Here is a 19,762-nt window from a genome sequence, read left to right on the forward strand (position 1 = left end):
TTCTGGTGGTCTAATATTTTTTTCCACGACTGTATGTTTTCTTAAATAAAACACTTTTTCCAGACAGTTCAACTAGTTGTGTTTAAGCTGACTCTTGTTTGCATAGCTACATTAGCTCATGTTAGCACTGCTACTGTTCTAAATGTTCTGTCAGCTACGCTAAGGCTAAATATAATTATGTAAACATACATTCATTATATCAGATAAAACACAAATTTAGCAATTAGCTTCATGTACTGTGCTACAATTGACACAACATTCCTGAGTTAGCTGCAAAGTTGATGTCTACTGTGAGTTAGCGGTAACGTTAGCTTGGCAAGGTTTTACCCAGAACCCCCCACTCTTCCCTAAATTTACATGATCCCGTCCAGATCCAAAAAGTTTGTTTTAGTCACATGATACACACAGGAGTTCGTACTTGAGTGCATAACTCTAGTTTTTGATGACTTTTGATGGTCTAATATTTTTTTCCGCAGCTGTATGTTTAACTTTTAAGTGATTAATCACCGTTCATTCTAATATTATCTTTTGCATTTTGTGGTTTTTCAGTGAAAATCATGTATTTTCCTGTATTTAATTCACTGATCATGTAGATGTTTATAAAAGCTCAGATTAAAGTTGATGAATATTATAACAGAAATAGAGAAAACTCAAGAAAAATTGACTTTTTTTTGGAAAGATATCAATAACTGAACATAAAAATAATTGATCCAACTCCATGGGTTTTACTGGTGAATCAATGTTGCAGAAGATGACGGTGTTTCCATGGTAACTACAGAGCCTCTGAACGTCCAAATGGGTCATATCTGATGACAATGAAAAAATGAAGAACTGTATTTTACACCAATTATTGACATGGATTAATAGGATTAGTGGATCAACAGGTATTAAACCTAGATGTGTTTGGTCACCAGTGGCTGTTTAGGTCTTTCTGGGTAAAAGCTGAACTTTATCTCCACCAGTGTATGACCTATAAACAGAATAAACTCTACAATAAGTCATATTAAACAGGCCTGTGCTGAAAAGTTCTGGTGTTTCCGGCCTTTTTGTGGCTCGGTTTCAAGTCCAAGCCTCTAAAAGGAGGAAGTAACACATTTGTTAGTAACGCGGGTGCATTAATCCACGTCGGATGTGTTTTTGTGGCAGCAGGAGGCCAAACACACCACAATGTGTACGACGGAACATGTCACCCAGCGTTACCGTGTGGCCCGCTGATGTGTTTTTAATCGTTTTCAGAGACAATAGAGCTCTGTGGCTCAGAGGAATAATGTTGGGTTTGTTCTGTTGTTGACAGTAAGCGCAACGGCAAACACACTGAGCCTGAAATGAACAACACAGCCGGTAAATATTGTTCTTTGACTGTTTTTTCCTCTCATTAAATCTCAGCAGAAAACTGACAAGTAGCTGGTGTTTATTCTAGACGTGTCGGCCGCTTCCGTGCAGTAATAAACACACATGCATTTATGAAGTTAAACACATGAACAGGTGTAAAGTGTCCTGTCTCAGCCTGGCTAAAGGTAGATTCACAGGGAACGAGGAGAAAAGAAGGAAAGAGGAGAAAAAAGAAGAAAGACAATACTCACACTTACCAACTGCAACACATCCTCATCTTTTGGCATGATGGACAGTTCCAGGATGTTTTCACTGCAGAGACAAGACGATGTAGAAGACGATACTTAATACATGTCTATATATACATATAGATCCATATCCATATCTATATCCGTATCATCCCCATATCTGTTTCATGTCTGTGTCCAGTGGTCTTGTACCTGTTTTGTATGAGTGCGATGACCTGAGAGTAGGTTTTTCCCAGAATGCTCTCCCCATTCACCTTCACCAGTCTGTCCCCTGGAGAACCAACATTCACAGAAGAACAAAGAAGAACAGGGTTCAGCGTCAATATCTGGAATTATCGCAATAAATGTAAAAAAAATAAAATAAAATTAAAAAATACAACATAAAGTTAAAGGGTGAAAACGGGAAGTGAAGAAACTAGATGTTTATTTATAGTTTTAAACTATATATGTATATAAATGATGCTGTAATATGATGGATCATTGGTTCAGTCCTGGTTCTGGTTGTGGTTCTGGTACCTGTACACAGTCCTGCCATCTGGGCCGGACCGTTTTCTTTTACGCTCTTTACAAAGATGGTGTCCATCGGCTCCAGACGGGACCGTGGACAACCTGCAGATACAGGAACACCAAGGGTTAAATGGACCGTTCAGCAACGTCCAACAACAACATAAACAGATAAACAACATAAACAGATAAACGACATAAACAACATAAAAATACACAACATAAACAGATACATAAAATAAACAGATACACAACATAAACAGATAAACAACATAAACAGACACAAACTCACCTTTTCCAGTTGCGTTTCCATTCTCTTCATCCTGTGGAGAAACACAAAGCACACATGATGAAGACCACAGGGGGGCGCTGCTCCGCCCATATTTAACCCACCACTACAGTCCAGGCCTGGGTCTGAGTCCAGTCCAGGACCAGGTCTGAGGGACTGGGCTGATGTTACTATGACGACTCAGTTCACTGTCAAACTGAACATTTCATAAACCGTCTCTTTCCACCTCAGTACATTTCCCTGTCTGTCCTTCTGTCTGTCTGTCCCACCAGCTTCTATCCATCTGCTGCTTTGCTGACTCCACTCATTCCTGACTCGTATAAAAGCCACCAGCCTGTGTCCTGCACAACAACTACGTTACCCATGAGGCCGTGGGGCAGCAGAGCCACTATCGCCTCCTGAACACTTATGCAGGTTAAAGGATACATATGGAAAAAGGAAAACAAGAAAAGAATGCAACAGGAGGAAAACAGTGAAGAAAAACACAAGATGAAAAAAATGCGAAAAACAAGACAAAAAAGTAACAAAATGAAAATGATGCAAAATTAAAAAAAAGTTATTTGCTCAAATCAGTGATTAAATCCAACAAATATTTACCAAACCTGTTCTTGTTGGTTGGTTTTAGGTCTATCTGATTCTTTTTTAACCTTAATTTATCTGATTATTTGTACGTATTGTCTGTGCTTTATTCATATACATGCTCATATGTTCCTCATTATAAACCCCATTAAATCTGTGTTACTCTAGTATTAGTTCGCCTGCTTTCATAGACTCATTATTGTCCATTATTACCAGCAGTGGATCTGATTAGTCTGTTTACTCCTCTGGAATAATCTGTTCTTCTGTTATTCACTCATTTGACCAAAAAAAAAAAAAAAAAAAACCCCACAGTTAAAGCACTGAACTGTAGCTTTAAAGACAGACTTTAGGATTCACCTTCTATATTCTGTCGTGTTGTCGTACCATGCATGTTGCTTGTGTTGTTTTGTAATTTTTGTGGACAATTCAACCAAAATCTGACAAAAGCGGTCCATTTACATGTACATGCACTGTTGCTGAATAAAGAAATAAATATGCATAGTGTGGTATTTAAAGCATAATACATGTTTATTATCAGAATATTTTTGGGGTTAAAATTTTTTCCTGTTGTAAACTCTAAAATGTTAATAAATTAGTCCACATTCAGACCAATATGATCTAAAGTGGGTCAGAGCACTACAATCTATATAATAATACTGGAAGGGCTCGGACCGTCTGTGTGTGTGTGTGTGTGTGTGTGTGTGTATCTGCACAATTCTGACAAATGTAGATGTTTTTACGTGGTCAGTTTGGAACCTACAGTAGAGGAACAGTCCCATCTCCACAGTAAAGAACTCTGCAAGTTCATAGGACCAATATTTTCAGAGATATTAGTCTTTTTGGAATACAACTGCCTTCATACAATTACAGAAGCGCAGTAGCACGCTGCATGATGGGAAATGAAGTTAAAAACAGGAAAGCCACATTTACAAGCTACAGTCCCGATGTATCAATGCCCTATTAAACAAATGTTCTGCCCCCTCAAAACAAAGTTTGTGAAAGTTTCAGGAGGTAGGGAAAAGGTAAATGAGCTTCACAACAGCAGTGGGTGTCCCTGAAGTGAAATGTAAAAAAAAACACAGTAATAACAATGTAAAATTTCCTGTTAAATTTGGGCGTATTCACACCAAGGTTATTATCATTGATGAAAACTAACGAAATGATGAAAACTAGAATAGAAAAAACATTTTCATTAACTGAAATAAATAAAAACTGTAATTAAAAGAAAGAACAATAACCAACTGAAACTGTATTGTGTGCTTACAAAACTAAAATATAAAAATAAATAAAAAATATGAAATTGATTTATTTCACTCTAGCAGTTTTAGCTGGAGGCACCATACGACAGTTCATGGTTCATCACTTGTGTTCACTTGTGGTTTAGAGTCTACTCTACCTGGAAACATGGAGACTAAAGTTGGGAGAAAGCAGCAGAGTCCTGTCTGGGATTTATTTGAATACGACGGAGAAGAAGAGAAAAGATATAAAAAAAAATAAAACTAAACTAAAACTATGCATTTAGAAAAAAAAGAAAACTAATACAAACTAGAAAACCTGCTCTAAAAACTAATTAAAACTAACTGAATTACAGAAAAAAGTCAAAACGAAATAAAACTAAACTAGAATGAAAAATCCTAAACTATTATAACCTTGATTCACACCTACTTCATTTGGTCCGTTTAAAATGGACCTCAGTTCATTTCCCAGGAAAGTCCAGACTTTTTTTTTTTTCAGTGTGAATACAAACATGTGAACTCTGATTCGAATCAAACAAGCAGACCAGGACCATCTAAAACAGGTGGTCTGGGTCCGGTTCCAAACAGACTCTGGGCCGGTTCACTTCTGGTGTGAGTATAATCAGCCTCCAGCCCAAACAAACCAAGGAACCATGCACCTTTTTGTGTTCGATGAACCACCGTAGAAGCTGGAAGCAGCCGAGCCTCATGGGTAGTCAGAGCTAACAGCAGCAGCCATGAGCCGAGGACAGACGTGGACCAATGAGGACACGGAATGTCTCACTGACATTTGGTCAGGTCAGGTGTCCATATTATGAAACTGGCTCTGAATCAGCTGTTCTGGACAGTGAACATTATTTTTGTAAATGTGCGTCTGTAAAAACAGAACACAGATTCAAAAACGATAACTGCATGTACGACCTCCATGTTTGTTTTCATCAACACCGGCTGTCTCTGATTAACCCCGCCCCCAACTTTTCTGTCCAATGCCAGCGCAGTTCGTCACATGTGTGCTTCTGTTCACACATTTTGGTCCACTAGCAAAAACGTGTAATGAGAATGCGATCCGACCTAAACGAAAAAATAAAGTCCGCATTCGATCCGAATCAGATAAGTGGACCAAAGTACTTTTCAGGTGTGAATTCAGCCTCAGTGTCTAAAAGTGACGGTTAGCTCATGTCTTTTCTAACCAGTCAGTCGTGTTCACATAGAACTAGCATTAACTCTGGGTTTGTAATTTTTTATTATTGTTGTTGGTTCATTTGTGTTAATTCCGTGCTAATCTGTCAGGTATATAACTTGTACAGTATAAATTCCACTGTTCGTTGGTGTATTTCAGCGTCCACAGACGTCCTGTTATAATATTAGTCCGCTGTGAATCGACACCACTGTGATTTCCTGGTTATGCAACACTTTTTGTTTCCTTTGTACATTTATTCAGCTTATTTCCTGTGGTGCACGTCGACTAAAAATGAGTCTCAGAAGGCGGATGGAAAATGGGTAAGTTACAGAAATACTAAGAGAGTACGGATCAAAAACACCAGGACAGAATCATTCATGTAAAGTCAAGTCTGCGTGGGTGAAAAGTCAGAGGAGGAAAAAGTTTAACAGGTTCCACACGGTCCTTTTTAGTGATTTAACAGCAAATACAACAGTGTACATCTGTGAATACGTTATTTAGACAATCATTGTGTAAATTCAGGTACATATGGGTTCATTCTCCTGTCAGTGCCATGGACTACAGCGCTAAAGAAGTGATTTAAGACATTTATACAGAAAATATATTGATATATGATGAGTTTATGTCAGGTTTTTATGTGTAGAGCAGAGGTTGTGCTAGACATTTTTATTGTCTGTCATTTTGACGGACAGGGTTGTAAAAATTCCGTCATAACATATTATTATCCGTCATTTCAAATTTTTATTTTTTACTGATAATGAGATATATTTAGTAGTATTTAATGTTCAAAAACATCTCACTGATGCAGCAGCTGTAGTTGCTGCTGGCTGATAAACCAACGTGATATCACGACTCACATAATTATATACTCAAATTTTAATTAATGTGTTATCTGTAGACATTCTAAGCTTTCCTTGTGTTTGTTCATGAGGTGTCCAATCCCATGAACTGAGGGTTAGGGTTCAGGTTCTGTGAAGCACAGATTTGGAAACAAATTTACATGCCATCAAATAACATGAAAGGTAGAAAATGTGTTCACATAACACACCAAATGAAAGAAGAACTGCAGTATTCCTTGCTTGTCCTTCATCCTTTACCACATCAGTCCCTCTTTTTTCACTGCCTTTATCAATGTCATCACATTTACTGGGCTTTAAAAGAACTAAGGAGACTCAGATGTCTGCACAGTTTGCACTAGCAAAGTAGCATCTGATTTTGGCTAGGGTTAGGGTTAGGGTTAGGGTCAGCAAAACTACGACACAAGACTGGACACTGACTGATTAATATGCACACTGACACCAACTGGACAGGGGGTCTACTACAGGTGGACTAACTGGACAGGGGGTCTACTACAGGTGGACTAACTGGACAGGGGGGTCTACTACAGGTGGACTAACTGGACAGGGGGGTCTACTACAGGTGGACTAACTGGACAGGGGGTCTACTACAGGGGGTCTACTACAGGTGGACTAACTGGACAGGGGGTCTACTACAGGTGGACTAACTGGACAGGGGGTCTACTACAGGTGGACTTACTGGACAGGGGGTCTACTACAGGTGGACTAACTGGACAGGGGGTCTACTACAGGTGGACTAACTGGACAGGGGGTCTACTACAGGTGGACTTACTGGACAGGGGGTCTACTACAGGTGGACTAACTGGACAGGGGGTCTACTACAGGTGGACTAACTGGACAGGGGGTCTACTACAGGTGGACTTACTGGACAGGGGGTCTACTACAGGTGGACTAACTGGACAGGGGGTCTACTACAGGTGGACTAACTGGACAGGGGGTCTACTACAGGTGGACTTACTGGACAGGGGGTCTACTACAGGTGGACTAACTGGACAGGGGGTCTACTACAGGTGGACTAACTGGACAGGGGGTCTACTACAGGTGGACTAACAGTGAGTCATGTGACTGCAGTACTGCTGTTGTATTCAGTGTAGTTGTGAACAGTGGTGCTGTTGGTTCTTTACAGGTGGATGCTGTTATAGAATGTTTGATGCCTTGCTCACAGACAGACCAGCCATCCTGCAGCAGGTTCTGTTCACAGTGTTGTGTGAAAACTGTCTTTGGTAGATTACCTTCAGTATTTTAATCTGTCAAAATGACAGACGGCCTTCAGAATTTTCCATCATTTAAAAAAAAAAAAATCTGTCAATGACGGAAAATTTTAGTCGTTCATTTTATTTATATATATATATATATATATATATATATATATATATATATATATATATATATATATATATGTATATATAAACCCAGTGTCTCCATCCTTATTTTGTTCATTTTTAATTCATTTCGCTCATTTTATTCATACTATTTATTATCTTATTTCTTTTTTGCTCATTTTGTTGACTATTTAATGACTTTTTCTTCAATTTTGTCCAGTTTGTGGCTTATATTGTTCATGTTACTTATTAATTTGTTGATTTGTTATTCATTTTGTTCATTTTATTGATCACTTTGACTTTTTTTGTTCATTTTGTTGCTCATTTTAGTTTTTTTTTTTTTTTAACTTCATTTCCACCTTATTTATTATTTTGTCAAGTTTTTAGTCGCCGTTGTTCTAAATAAAACTAAACTATAATGAAAAATCCAAAACTATTAGAACCTTGTACGTGACCTTATGAAGAACAGGCAGCAGACTCAGTCGAACCTGACAGATGAACGAACCGCTGTGACATTAGTGCCAAAATTCGGCTCATTAAGGAACGTTTCGACTTTACCTTGAGGCTGTGCAGCGACGACTCCGGCGGGTACACGATGAAGTGGCGGAGGGTGAAGCCGAACCCCTGCAAGTTCTTCTGGAGGAAGATGGTCCGCGGGCCCTGCCACGACACGCCCTCCACCTCGCCCGACGACAGAGGCCGCCGTCTGTTCTCATTGGACGACACCATGCCATCTCTCCGCCCTTTAGCCTGTTGAGAAGAGTTGACCATGTAAAACTTCACCATGTAAATCCTGGAGTACGCTCGCAGTTTCATGTCCAGGGAGCGAATGTTGTGAAAGCGCGGGTCCATCTATAGGTGGATTCGTCCGAAGGGAAGCGTGGGAGGACGCTGTGGGCGTGGCTTTAGTCACTGAGCACAACCAGGGCGGAATTCCACCAATGCCAGGGATTTCTCACAGACTTCCTCTCTCTAAGGAGGAAACGCCATTTTCCCCTCAACGGCCTCACCTATAATCACATTTATTACCTCTGGCCAACAATGGTGGAGTTAAAAATAAACGCTGTCTATTAATAACAGTCACGGAACAACAGGAACTTATTAGGCCTCATAAACACTAACCTGGAAAATCATATGAACAATAGACAAAGACAAGAGTGGGACTACAAACATCCACGGACAGATCTGTGGGTACAGGAGGTGGAATCCAGCCAGAGTTTCACATCAAAACACCAAGGCTAAACCAGGCTAAACCAGTTCAACCACAAATAAAAGCAGAGTAGAGCCAAAAAATAGTTCCAGTGTCCCTGCATGTCAGCGTCATGTTCTGTAATACCAGGTGAATGTGTGAGGTTGTTCAGGTTCTGTTCTATGCTTCAGTCCTGTGGTCTGGATGCAAATCAATCTAACAACAGAAGTGGGCGGGACTTTCACTGGAGGAGAACTCGACTCATCCAATCACAGTCCATATATGACTTCTATCAGTGATCAATAGGAACTAGACTGATATCTGGAACCATTTACATGTTCTAAACCATCAAAATATGGACCATTAGAAGGAAAGGCACAATCTTAATATTTCAAAAATTCAGTAAAAATTCAGTCATCAAAATTTCTGAAAACTGTGACCAAACTCTGTAGACATTAGTCGCTTTTCCATTGACCCTCAAACCGTGCAAATATAACTTCTGCATAAGAATTTACCTAAAGGAAAAACAACAATTTCACCAAAAGTCTAATTTTTCGATTAAAAGTTTTTGCGCTATCAGTGATCAATAGGAACTAGACTGATATTTGGAACCATTTACAAGTTATAAATCATTAAAATATGGACCATTAGAAGGAAAGGTAAAAATTATAAATATTTCAAATTTGTCAAAAAAACAAACCAAACAAACAAACTGTGAATAGACTTTGTTACGGAAGAAGATTTGGGTCACTGGGAAAAAAAAAATTAAGGTCCAATATATTTTTTTTATTATTATTCTGAGAAAAAAAGTCAGAATTCTGAGAAAAATTCTAACTTTAATCTCAGAATTCTGACTTTTTTCTCAGAAGTGTGACTGTTTATTTATTTATTTTTAATTATTGCTCTGAGATTAAAATCAGAATTCTAAGAAAAAAAGTCTGAATTCTAACTTTTTTCTCAGAATTTGGACTTTTTTCTCGAAATTATAATAAAAAATATATATTGGACCTTAATTGTAAATTATTTTTTCCAATGGCCCTAATCTTCTTCTGTACTTTGCAGACATTGACCCAACAAAGCTACATATAAAATTGTAAATGAATCCGACCAGTAGTTTCAGAGAAGAAGAGCGTTGAAATGTAGACATTGGTGACCTTGTGTTTGACCCTTCAAGGTAGGTCAAAGGTCATGGACCCAAATGAAAGTCTATATATGACTTCCTGTCAGTGATCAATAGTAACTAGATTGATATCTGTAACCATTTACATGATATAAACCATTAACATATGTACCATTATAGAAGGAAATGTAAAAAAATGTTATATTTCAAAAATTTTTCAAAAATTCAAAACGCTGTAATCAAACTTTGAAGACATCGTCCCAAGCATGATATATAAAAAATTTGAAATGGATCCGACCAATAGTTTTGTCAGACAAGATGTCTGAAGAAATGGCTAACGAAGACAACGAAGACAACGAAGACGACGAAGACGACGAAGACGACGAAGACGACGACAAAGACGACGACAACGACGACGACAAAGACGACGAAGACAAAGACGACGAAAAAGACGACGACAAAAACAATGACAAAGATGACAACAAAGATGACGAAGACGACAAAAATGATGACAAAGATGACGACAAAGACGATGACGAAGATGACGACGACAAAGAAGACGACGAAGAACACAACAAAGAACACTGTGAAGAAGACGACAAAGAAGACGAAGAAGAAGACGACAAAGATGAAGAAGATGATGACAAAGAAGACGACGAAGAACACAACAAAGACGACGAAGAAGATGACAAAGAAGATGACGAAGAACACGACAAAGAAGAAGAAGATGACAAATAAGATGCTGAAGAAGACGAGGATGACAACAACCACAACATCTTCATAGTAGCTGATGGCCAGTGAGTTAATAATCCTCCAGAAAGCAGAGAAACTAAAGGAAAAGTGGTCGTAGTTTGGTTGTAACTCGCCTATATTTAATAAGACGTGATCATGGATTGGAATTCTAAACCAAAAAATCAGGAAAACCCCTTTTATTCATCATACAGAACCTGTTCAACCCGACCCAGAGGTGATAGGAGTGGGTTATCATCGACACACGAACCTCTGCATCAGCCAGTCACACAAACAACAGGAAGTCTGTTTCTTAAGACAGGAAGTGGACGGCCGAGCCCATTCATAGATGTGATTTGGGGAAACCTCCGCCTCTAAGAATAGTTCCAAGAAACGCCAGGGTGGAGACTTTCCACTTTCCAGAGAGAGGAGCCAATCAGATTAGATCCCTGGATGCCAGCAGAGGTTGACTTTTCCATCTGATGTTGAAACAAATAATAGCTTGTTAGCGAGTGTGTTATCGGATCATGATCTGTGGTGGATTCGCAGCTTTTTTTATGACTCCTATGGCGTTATGTAACATATATTATTCCACCGTCACTGCACAAACAGAGTGAAAATAGCCCTCCGAGGATCCCTGCCCACTGACATTTCTGTGTGTCGGTCTGTGGGTGTGTTGCTGAGTGTTGTTGTGCGAAGCCCCAAAGCTCGGTGTCATCATATCTGTGCCAGTGTGTGGAGGATGTGTGCAGCGCCCATTGTTGTGTTGGATTGCTGGTCATGTGACGAGGCTGTTTACACTGAGGTGAGGTGGTGGACAGGACGGTGGACACCAGTGTGAAACGCCAAAATCTGACCGATCCAACGCCGCTAAAGGCCCAACTGTACGACCTCAGTTGAATAGAGGACTCGGGATTTGCAGCGGTGTCATTACTAGGAGTGTAAGAAAATATGGGTTCTGCAATATGTCACCATATTTCATTTCACAATACTGTATCGATATTCAAAAGTACTGTATCAATATTTTTAGGTGTTTATTCCAATGCAGATATTGTGGAGGTTCATTTTATGTTTTTAGTTTTTCTTTTTTGTTTATATTTTATTTATTCTTATTTAACACTCTTTAATTAAATAATGTTTGTTCCATTGCTGGGATTGCACAAAAATACTGTTCTGATGTTAGTTCTGAACTAATAGAATATGAACATTTGAACAGGATCTGAAACTGTAATGTCTGTAAAACAGAATTTAAGTTTGAACACAGGAACATTTTTTGATATAGCATTAGATCATGTTGTGATCAAATAAAAATGTGTTTAGTATTTGTGCAGATTTTGTGTGTACTTCAATTCTTCAAGGAAATAATCATTTTAAAAAAAGAAACAAAAAATTGTCTTTTTAACAGTGTCATGATCTATCATGATATATTGTATCGTGATCCTAGTATTGTGATTTGTATCGTATCGCCTAATTCTTGCCAATACACAGCCCTAGTCATTACAACTAAATCATTCATGTAGTTTGAAGGAAATCTTTCTTTTGGGTGTAAAACTTTTTTTTTCAACAGGACTCACGTCACACCTTAAACCACATCATTCTGTAATATATGAAACACTTCCCATAATGCACTGGTTGCTGATTGCCTTCAATGGAATCCCACTGCTCCCAATATGCTAATGCTAATGCTAGGTACTGTGTGTATGTATTAGGATGCGTAAAATGCAGAGATCAAATTTTGTTACAGGATCAATAAAGCGAGTTAACCTTTAACCTTTTGTAATTAGTTAAGCTTTCACTGTGTTGATAATTCTGAACTGATAGACAAGTCGTTTTCTACCAGTGCTTATTGTGTTAAAATTGCATTTTTTTCTGTTCATGTTCATAAAATCTAAAAAAAATAAAAAAAATAAAAAAATTTAAAAAAAAATAAAAAAATCATACAGATGGCATCATCAACAAATAAATAACTGTTTCTAAGACTTTCTTAATCCACTAAGAAAACAGCATTTTTCATAGTTTTCAGAAAGCAAAAACTGTTGAATTAATATATTTCCAAGCCTTACTTTCGACCTCAGACTCTGTTTTTCATTCTTACACCAGTAAATTCTGTATTAGTTTAAAGTAAGACATTTAGAACAACGTCCTGTCTGCTGATATGGCCTAGTTCAGCCCAGTTCCAGTTCTTTCAGACGAGGTGGAGATTCGTGAAATGGGACAGTACTGGAAGCTGTAGGAGCCCAGATACATGCAGGTACAAAAATGTTAACGTCTATGAATTGTACTTGAACATAGCATAAACAAATATGAACCTGAAAATTCTTTAGTAAAATAAGTGCAATGTTAACAATGTTACGTCTTAGTTTATCGTTTCTACATGTGAATCACAACTTAGAGATCACAGTGGATCTACAAATACACAAAACATTAAATAACGGAGAATATTATGAAAATTCCACATACTTCTCTAAAGACATTTCAGGTTATTCACATTTTTTGTAAAAGGCTAGTCTGTAAATGTCAATGCTTTTGTGTAATTTTACTTTTTTTTTTTACACTAAAACAAAGGGACAAATTTAAAGTTTTCATTATTTATAGGTTATTATGACAGTATTTTACTGGTTCTGATCCACTTCAGACTGAAATTACCTGAAATTATTTTAACAGACTTGATTGTTAACATCTTCAGTGTAATTTTTGCATTTCATAAATTCATCCCAGGGGCCGGACTGGACCCTTTGGCGGGTCGGATTTGGCCCTCGGGCCGCATGTTTGACACCTGTGCAATAGACAAACTCAGTATAATACATGGAAATAACTGCTATAAACAATAAGAGCTGAATCATACTTTTTCTTCTGTTGCGGTAAATGTTCATTCTTCCTCAGATTTAGTCTGTAAACGGCAGAAAACACATCAAACCACAGCGAAACGAGTGGAGAGCAGAACAAAGAGTGACACAATGCAGAAAGACACACATCCACCCTGAATACACACATCAAATAATGCAAACTGACAGATACTTTGTGTAACCGCACACACTCTGTCAGCATATCGACTAAAAGCTGGATTATAGAGACGCTCCTTCACACTCAGGCATGTGATGGAGACGGTATGATCGTCGATGCATACTTGAACAGACGAAGGCCAAACGCACACACACACATACACACACCCGTACGCAAACACACACCAGACTTTAAATAAAGCAACACGACGCTCCATGTGTGCGTGGCAAGGGCATCATCCTCGACTCCCTTCCCCTCTGCTCGTCAACAGGCCCCTCGGTGGCACATTACGTAACACCTAAAGGAGACGCATGAATCAAAAACCACGTGGCGAGACTCGAACCGCACACGACAGCGGCGGCAGTGGTGGTGGCGAGCGGCGACGGGGTATCTACCGCGGGAAAGCGAAGGGACGGCGGGTAACGGCGTCCTTCCCGAGCGCTGATGGGAACCGACAGGAAAGGTTAAAAGCAAGATGGCGGGAGGGGCATCCCAGAGGAAATCCACCTGTCTGGAGTCATCAGATCAGATGGGATGAGGATCCTCCAGAACCGAGACGCAAGGGGCGGAGTTTAGAGCCGCGGTCCAGAAAAGTAGGAAAAATAAGACCAGTGTCCCCGTACTTCAGCGTCATGTTCTATTAAGAATCAAAAAGGTGAATGTGTGAGGTTGTTCAGGTTCTGTGGTCTGGATGCACATCAATCTAACTATAGAAGTGGGCGGGACTTTGACTGGAGGAGAACTCAACTCATCCAATCACAGTCCATATATGACTTCTATCAGTAATCAATAGGAACTAGACTGATATCTGGAACCATTTACATGTTCTAAACCACAGGTGTCAAACATGCGGCCCGGGGGCCAAATCCGGCCCACCAAAGGGTCCAACCCGGCCCCTGGGATGAATTTGTGAAATGCAAAAATTACACAGAAGATATTAACAATCTATGGTGTCAAAATCATTTTAATTCAGTTTTCACATACAGATCTCAGTTGGGTCAGATCAGTAAAATAGTCTCATAATAACCTATAAATAATGACAACGGCAGATTTGATCTTTGTTTTAATGTAAAAAAGTAAAATTATATGAAATGTTTACATTAACAAACTATCCTTTGACTAAAAATGTGACTAACCTGAAAAAAATATGAACATCCTGAAATGTCTTAAGAGAAGTAAATGCGACTTTACAAATATTCTGCCTGTTACCAGATGTTTTGTGTATTTGTGATAATAATGTCAGTTGGAATGCATGTGTAACTGATAAACTGGTAACTTGAGGCAGAATACTGCTAAAATTACATTTGCTTTTCTTAAGACATTTCAAGTTATTCATGTTACTCAGATTTTGAAGGAAACGTAGATGTAAAAATTATCATAACGTGATTTTACTTTTTTTACTGTTATTATTTCACTGGTCCGGCCCACTTGAGATAATGTTGGGGTACATGTGGCCCCTGAACTAAAATGAATTTCAGGTTTCTTGCTAGCGTCATTGAACATCGGCGCCCCTGACGCTGTCCCTGGGGGGCCCCAACGCTGAGATCTGACCTGCGACGCTGTCTTTCAAGCAGCGTGATGGTGTTTTTTTTGTGTGTGTGATCGTCCAGCGTAATGATAACGAGATTTGAATTTGAAAAAATACATTCCTTTGTATTGGCGCAAAGTGCTGCAGACAGGAAATAAGAACAACATAATCAACACCCCTTTGTGTGCCTTGGTATTGTCTGACACCCGCCTGGCAACATCACTTGCCTTACCCTCATTGGCTGACAATGAGACTTCAATCCATTTATCTTATTTAAACGGAAAATTAGATCTAAAATTTAGCCTGTGTGTGCGTGTAGTGTGTGCTTCATTCCTCAAAAGGCCAGAAATTTCAGAGAGTTCTAAATTTCAAAATTTTCGGGGGGAGGATGCCCCCGGACCCCCCTACAAAACTCGCGCCATGTACCACCTACCAACCCACCACTGCCTAATGTTCAAATCCAGTCATTCACATATTTCCACTTTGACACTTTACTGTCCATTGTACTGAACAATTTCCAGTTTACGTTGCACATTATGGTGTATTATTACATCTTACTGTTTTTGTACCATTTTTGTTTTTTATCCTTCCACCTCATTCTGTATAGTGTGTTTGTGGCTCTATTCTATGTTGATCTGATATTATGTTTTTGCTGTGTATCATGCTGCTGCTCTACAATACCCCAGTTTGGAATCATTAAAGTCAGTCAGTCTGTCAAAATATAGACCATTACAAGTAAAGGGACGTTTGAAATAACTGAAAAAATTGTCAAAAATGTAAAAATCGAAACTTCTCAAAACTGTGAAACTTTGTAAACATTGTCCCAAGGAAGATACATCTAAAACGTTAAATGAATCCAGCCTGTAGTTTCAGAGAAGATTGTTCAAATGTAGACCTTGTCATTCAAGGTCAAAGGTCATGAACCCAAATGAAAGTCCATATATGACTTCCTATCAGTGATCAACAGGAACTATATTGATATCTGTGACCATTTACATGTAATAAACCATCAGAACATGGAACATTAAAAGGAAAGGCACACTTGTAAAATTTCAAAAACTTGTCAAAAATTGCTCTACACCCTAAAAACCACCTCTTGCCAGTGCAAAAACCTTTCACCTAAAAACAAGAGTTTTGGCGAAATTGTCCTTTTTCCGTTTGGTAAATTTTTATGCTCAAGTTATATTTACGCAATTTGAGGGTCAATGGAAAAGCGACTGGTGTTTGAACAACTGTAACGCACAAATTTCCCTTCTGAGATTAATAAAGTGTTTCTGATTCTGCTCTTTGTGGTTTTACCTCAGACTCTAGAGGACAGACACTGTTATAGGACGACTGGTTTACAGTAACTAGGAACATTCACATCGATTGATCTCATTGGTCAAATGTTTGTATTATATTCTGCTTTCACAAATCTAAGTACTGAATATTTATTTTCCATTCATGAATTCTTGGGTGTGGAAGTAAAACACTTAGATGAACATCTGTGGTTTGACAGAGACACCTTTGAGTGAATGATAAAACACTGTACATGATCTACAGTGTATTATATTATGAACATTAGGCTTTGTAAGAACATTTTCATGCTCATATCTGTACTTTGTCTTATTTATTTTAATACGAGCTACTACGACACATTCAACAAACACTCACAACTTCAGAAAAAAAGTATAAAACAGTGAATGAACCTCTGTCACCAGCTGAGTCCAACAATGTCCACACATTATGAACTAAAAGGTTTTTATACTCAAAATAACACCAACTAACCAGACTGTGTTTAGTCCGAAAAGAAAATTAAAAATAGGAAAAAAAAGGTGAACACAGCAGGCATTATTATATGAAAAAAAAATAGAACTAATCATCCTCTTTTCTGTCATGTTCATCTTGTTTAATAAACACAGACTGAACTCATTTTCTATATTTTGATTTAATGCTGTGAATATCAGCACATACTCAAAAAAAAAAAAAAAAATCTTCTAAATGGGGAAATCACAGACTACGGTTGTGTTTCTGTCTGCATAGTTGAGTCATTTATGAATAATTTAAAGCCATAAATAACCTCTTGGTTTCTCCAACTTTATGTAAGAACCAAAAATCTGACTTTAAACTTCAGTAAGCACTGATTCCACATCTGTTGGGATTCTTATTCTTATCACTATTTTACCTGCATATATCCATTATATATCCTATCTTATCTGCATATAACCATTATATATCCTATATTATCTGCATATAACCATTATATATTCCGATATTATCTGCATATAACCATTATATATCCTATATTATCTGCATATAACCATTATATATTCCGATATTATCTGCATATAACCATTATATATTCCTATATTATCTGTATATAACCATTATATATCTTAAATTATCTGTATATATCCATTATATATCCTATATTATCTGTATATATCCATTATATATTCCTATATTATCTGTATATATCCATTATATATCCTAAATTATCTGTATATATCCATTATATATCTTATAATATCTGTATATATCTATTATATATCCTAAATTATCTGTATATATCCATTATATATCCTATAATATCTGTATATATCCACTATATATCCTATATCTGTATATATCTATTATATATCCTAAATTATCTGTATATATCCATTACATATCCTATAATATCTGTATATATCCACTATATATCCTATATCTGTATATATCCATTATACATCCTACATTATCTGTATATATCCATTATATATCCTATACTATTTGTATATATCCATTACAAATCCTATAATATCTGTATATATCCATTATACATCCTACATTATCTGTATATATCCATTATATATCCTATACTATCTGTATATATCCATTACAAATCCTATAATATCTGTATATATCTATTATATATCCTAAATTATCTGTATATATTCATTATACATCCTAAATTATCTGTATATATCATTATATATCCTATATTATCTGTATATAGCAATTATATATCACATAATATCTGTTTATATCCATTATATATCCTATATTAACTGTACATGTCCATTAAATATTCTATATTACCTGTAAATATCTAATATATATCCTATATTAACTATATATATCCATTATACATCCTATATTATCTGTATATATCCATTATATATTCTATATTATCTGTATATAGCCATTATATACCATATAATATCTGTATATAGCCATTATATATCCTATATTAACTGTACATGCCCATTAAATATTCTATATTAACTGTAAATATCTTATATCCCGTTTTAACTGTATATATCCATTATATAGCCTATATTATCTGTATATAGCCATTATATGTTGTACATATTTCTTCCATCTATATTATAGAGTTGGCTTTTTGTATATTTTAATATTTCTTTGTAGTTTTGTATATAATCAATATTTTTTGGTACAATTTAAATATTTGCTGCTGAACTGACTTTCATTGTTCCTGTAACAGTGACACTAAAGTTCTATTCTATTCTATTCTATTCTATTCTATTCTATTCTATTCTATTCTATTCTATTCTATTCTTTTAGGTTGTAGTATTTCCCTGCTCTCGGTCTAATAAATGCATTTTTTCTTATACATAGTTATAAACCTCATACTTTTCAGGTTTCGTTAAACATTAGACTTCAGGTGTACCCCCTCTTCCTGTCTTACCCAGGTCAAGCGATGGCGCTGTATGACCCTCTGGGAGCCCCGTCTCCGTGGCGATGCGATAGGGGTCGGTCGCGGCGAGGATCGAGGCGAAACGCCCCTTAAAACCGCCAGCCAGATGCAGCGAGGCTCGGCGTCGCTACAGTCCACGCCGACGGAGCACTGGAAGCGCCACTCGTGGCCCGACGGAGCTGGAGCGACACCCGACACCCTCAGCATAGCACGTCCACATCCGAACACGCGTGAACGCCGGCGCTACGAGGGTCCGATACCCGCCAGTCACATCCACCCACACCTACGCCCAACCTGAAGCCCGAGCATCACAAGAAGACGACGGGGAAATGGACGCCAATGACGCTGAAGTTAAATAAAAGCCAAGTTCAATCCATGTTGTTTTTATCGTAGATTCTTCTGGTCGACTCATCGCATTCGCTTTTTTCTGATATAAGTTTCTTATTAGTGCTGATTGGTTGGTTTATCAAGAAGTTACACCAACAAGACCATCAGACGGCTAACTTGTTGACCGGGAAATGAAATCTGACGCTAATGTCACAGTCAAATAGAAGTGAAGTTTAATCCAAGTTGACTTTTTTTGCTTTCAGGTCGTAGATTCCTCTGGTCGACTCATTGCACTTGCATTTTTTTTCTTATTAGTGTTGATTAATTGGTTTATCTCTGGTCAACAAGCTAACAAGACCATCAGATGACTAATTTGTTTCATTTAGGCTATGTGTTTGATTACAGAACATGTGATACTAGAGGGTTACAGTGTTCTGTCCACTCGTTTAAAACAGATTATGGAGTATATTCAAGTTGATAATGTAACTCATTTTAAAAGACGACCGGAAAACGTAACCTGATGATAATGTAACAGTCAAATCAATGTGAACTTTAATCCAAATTGAGTATATTTCCTTGTTCAGTCGTAGCTTCCTCTGGTCGACTCATTGCATTTGCGTTTTTCTGATACAAGTGTCTTG

General features: G+C 37.6%; 1 protein-coding gene across 4 annotated transcripts in view; it reads right to left on the reverse strand.

Annotated features, from left to right (window-relative positions):
• The window catches only part of LOC115439268 (rho GTPase-activating protein 23-like), a 70,403-nt gene that overhangs the window by 21,336 nt on the left and 29,305 nt on the right, over positions 1-19,762 (reverse strand). The window contains exons 1-6 of one of the 4 annotated variants that reach the window (XM_030163086.1): positions 18,786-19,528; positions 8,105-8,296; positions 2,377-2,407; positions 2,097-2,189; positions 1,773-1,851; positions 1,590-1,644 (exon numbers count right to left, since the gene is read on the reverse strand). In XM_030163086.1, coding sequence (XP_030018946.1) covers positions 1,590-1,644; positions 1,773-1,851; positions 2,097-2,189; positions 2,377-2,407; positions 8,105-8,296; positions 18,786-19,001 — 666 coding nt within the window. In that variant the 5' untranslated portion in view covers positions 19,002-19,528. Of the gene's footprint in view, positions 1-1,583; positions 1,645-1,772; positions 1,852-2,096; positions 2,190-2,376; positions 2,408-8,104; positions 8,297-18,785; positions 19,529-19,762 lie in introns of those variants that run through there. The other 3 variants (XM_030163088.1, XM_030163085.1, XM_030163087.1) reach the window with 3 other exon arrangements.

This window comes from Sphaeramia orbicularis, chromosome 19 (assembly GCF_902148855.1).
Source record: "Sphaeramia orbicularis chromosome 19, fSphaOr1.1, whole genome shotgun sequence".
Lineage (NCBI taxonomy): Eukaryota > Metazoa > Chordata > Actinopteri > Kurtiformes > Apogonidae > Sphaeramia > Sphaeramia orbicularis.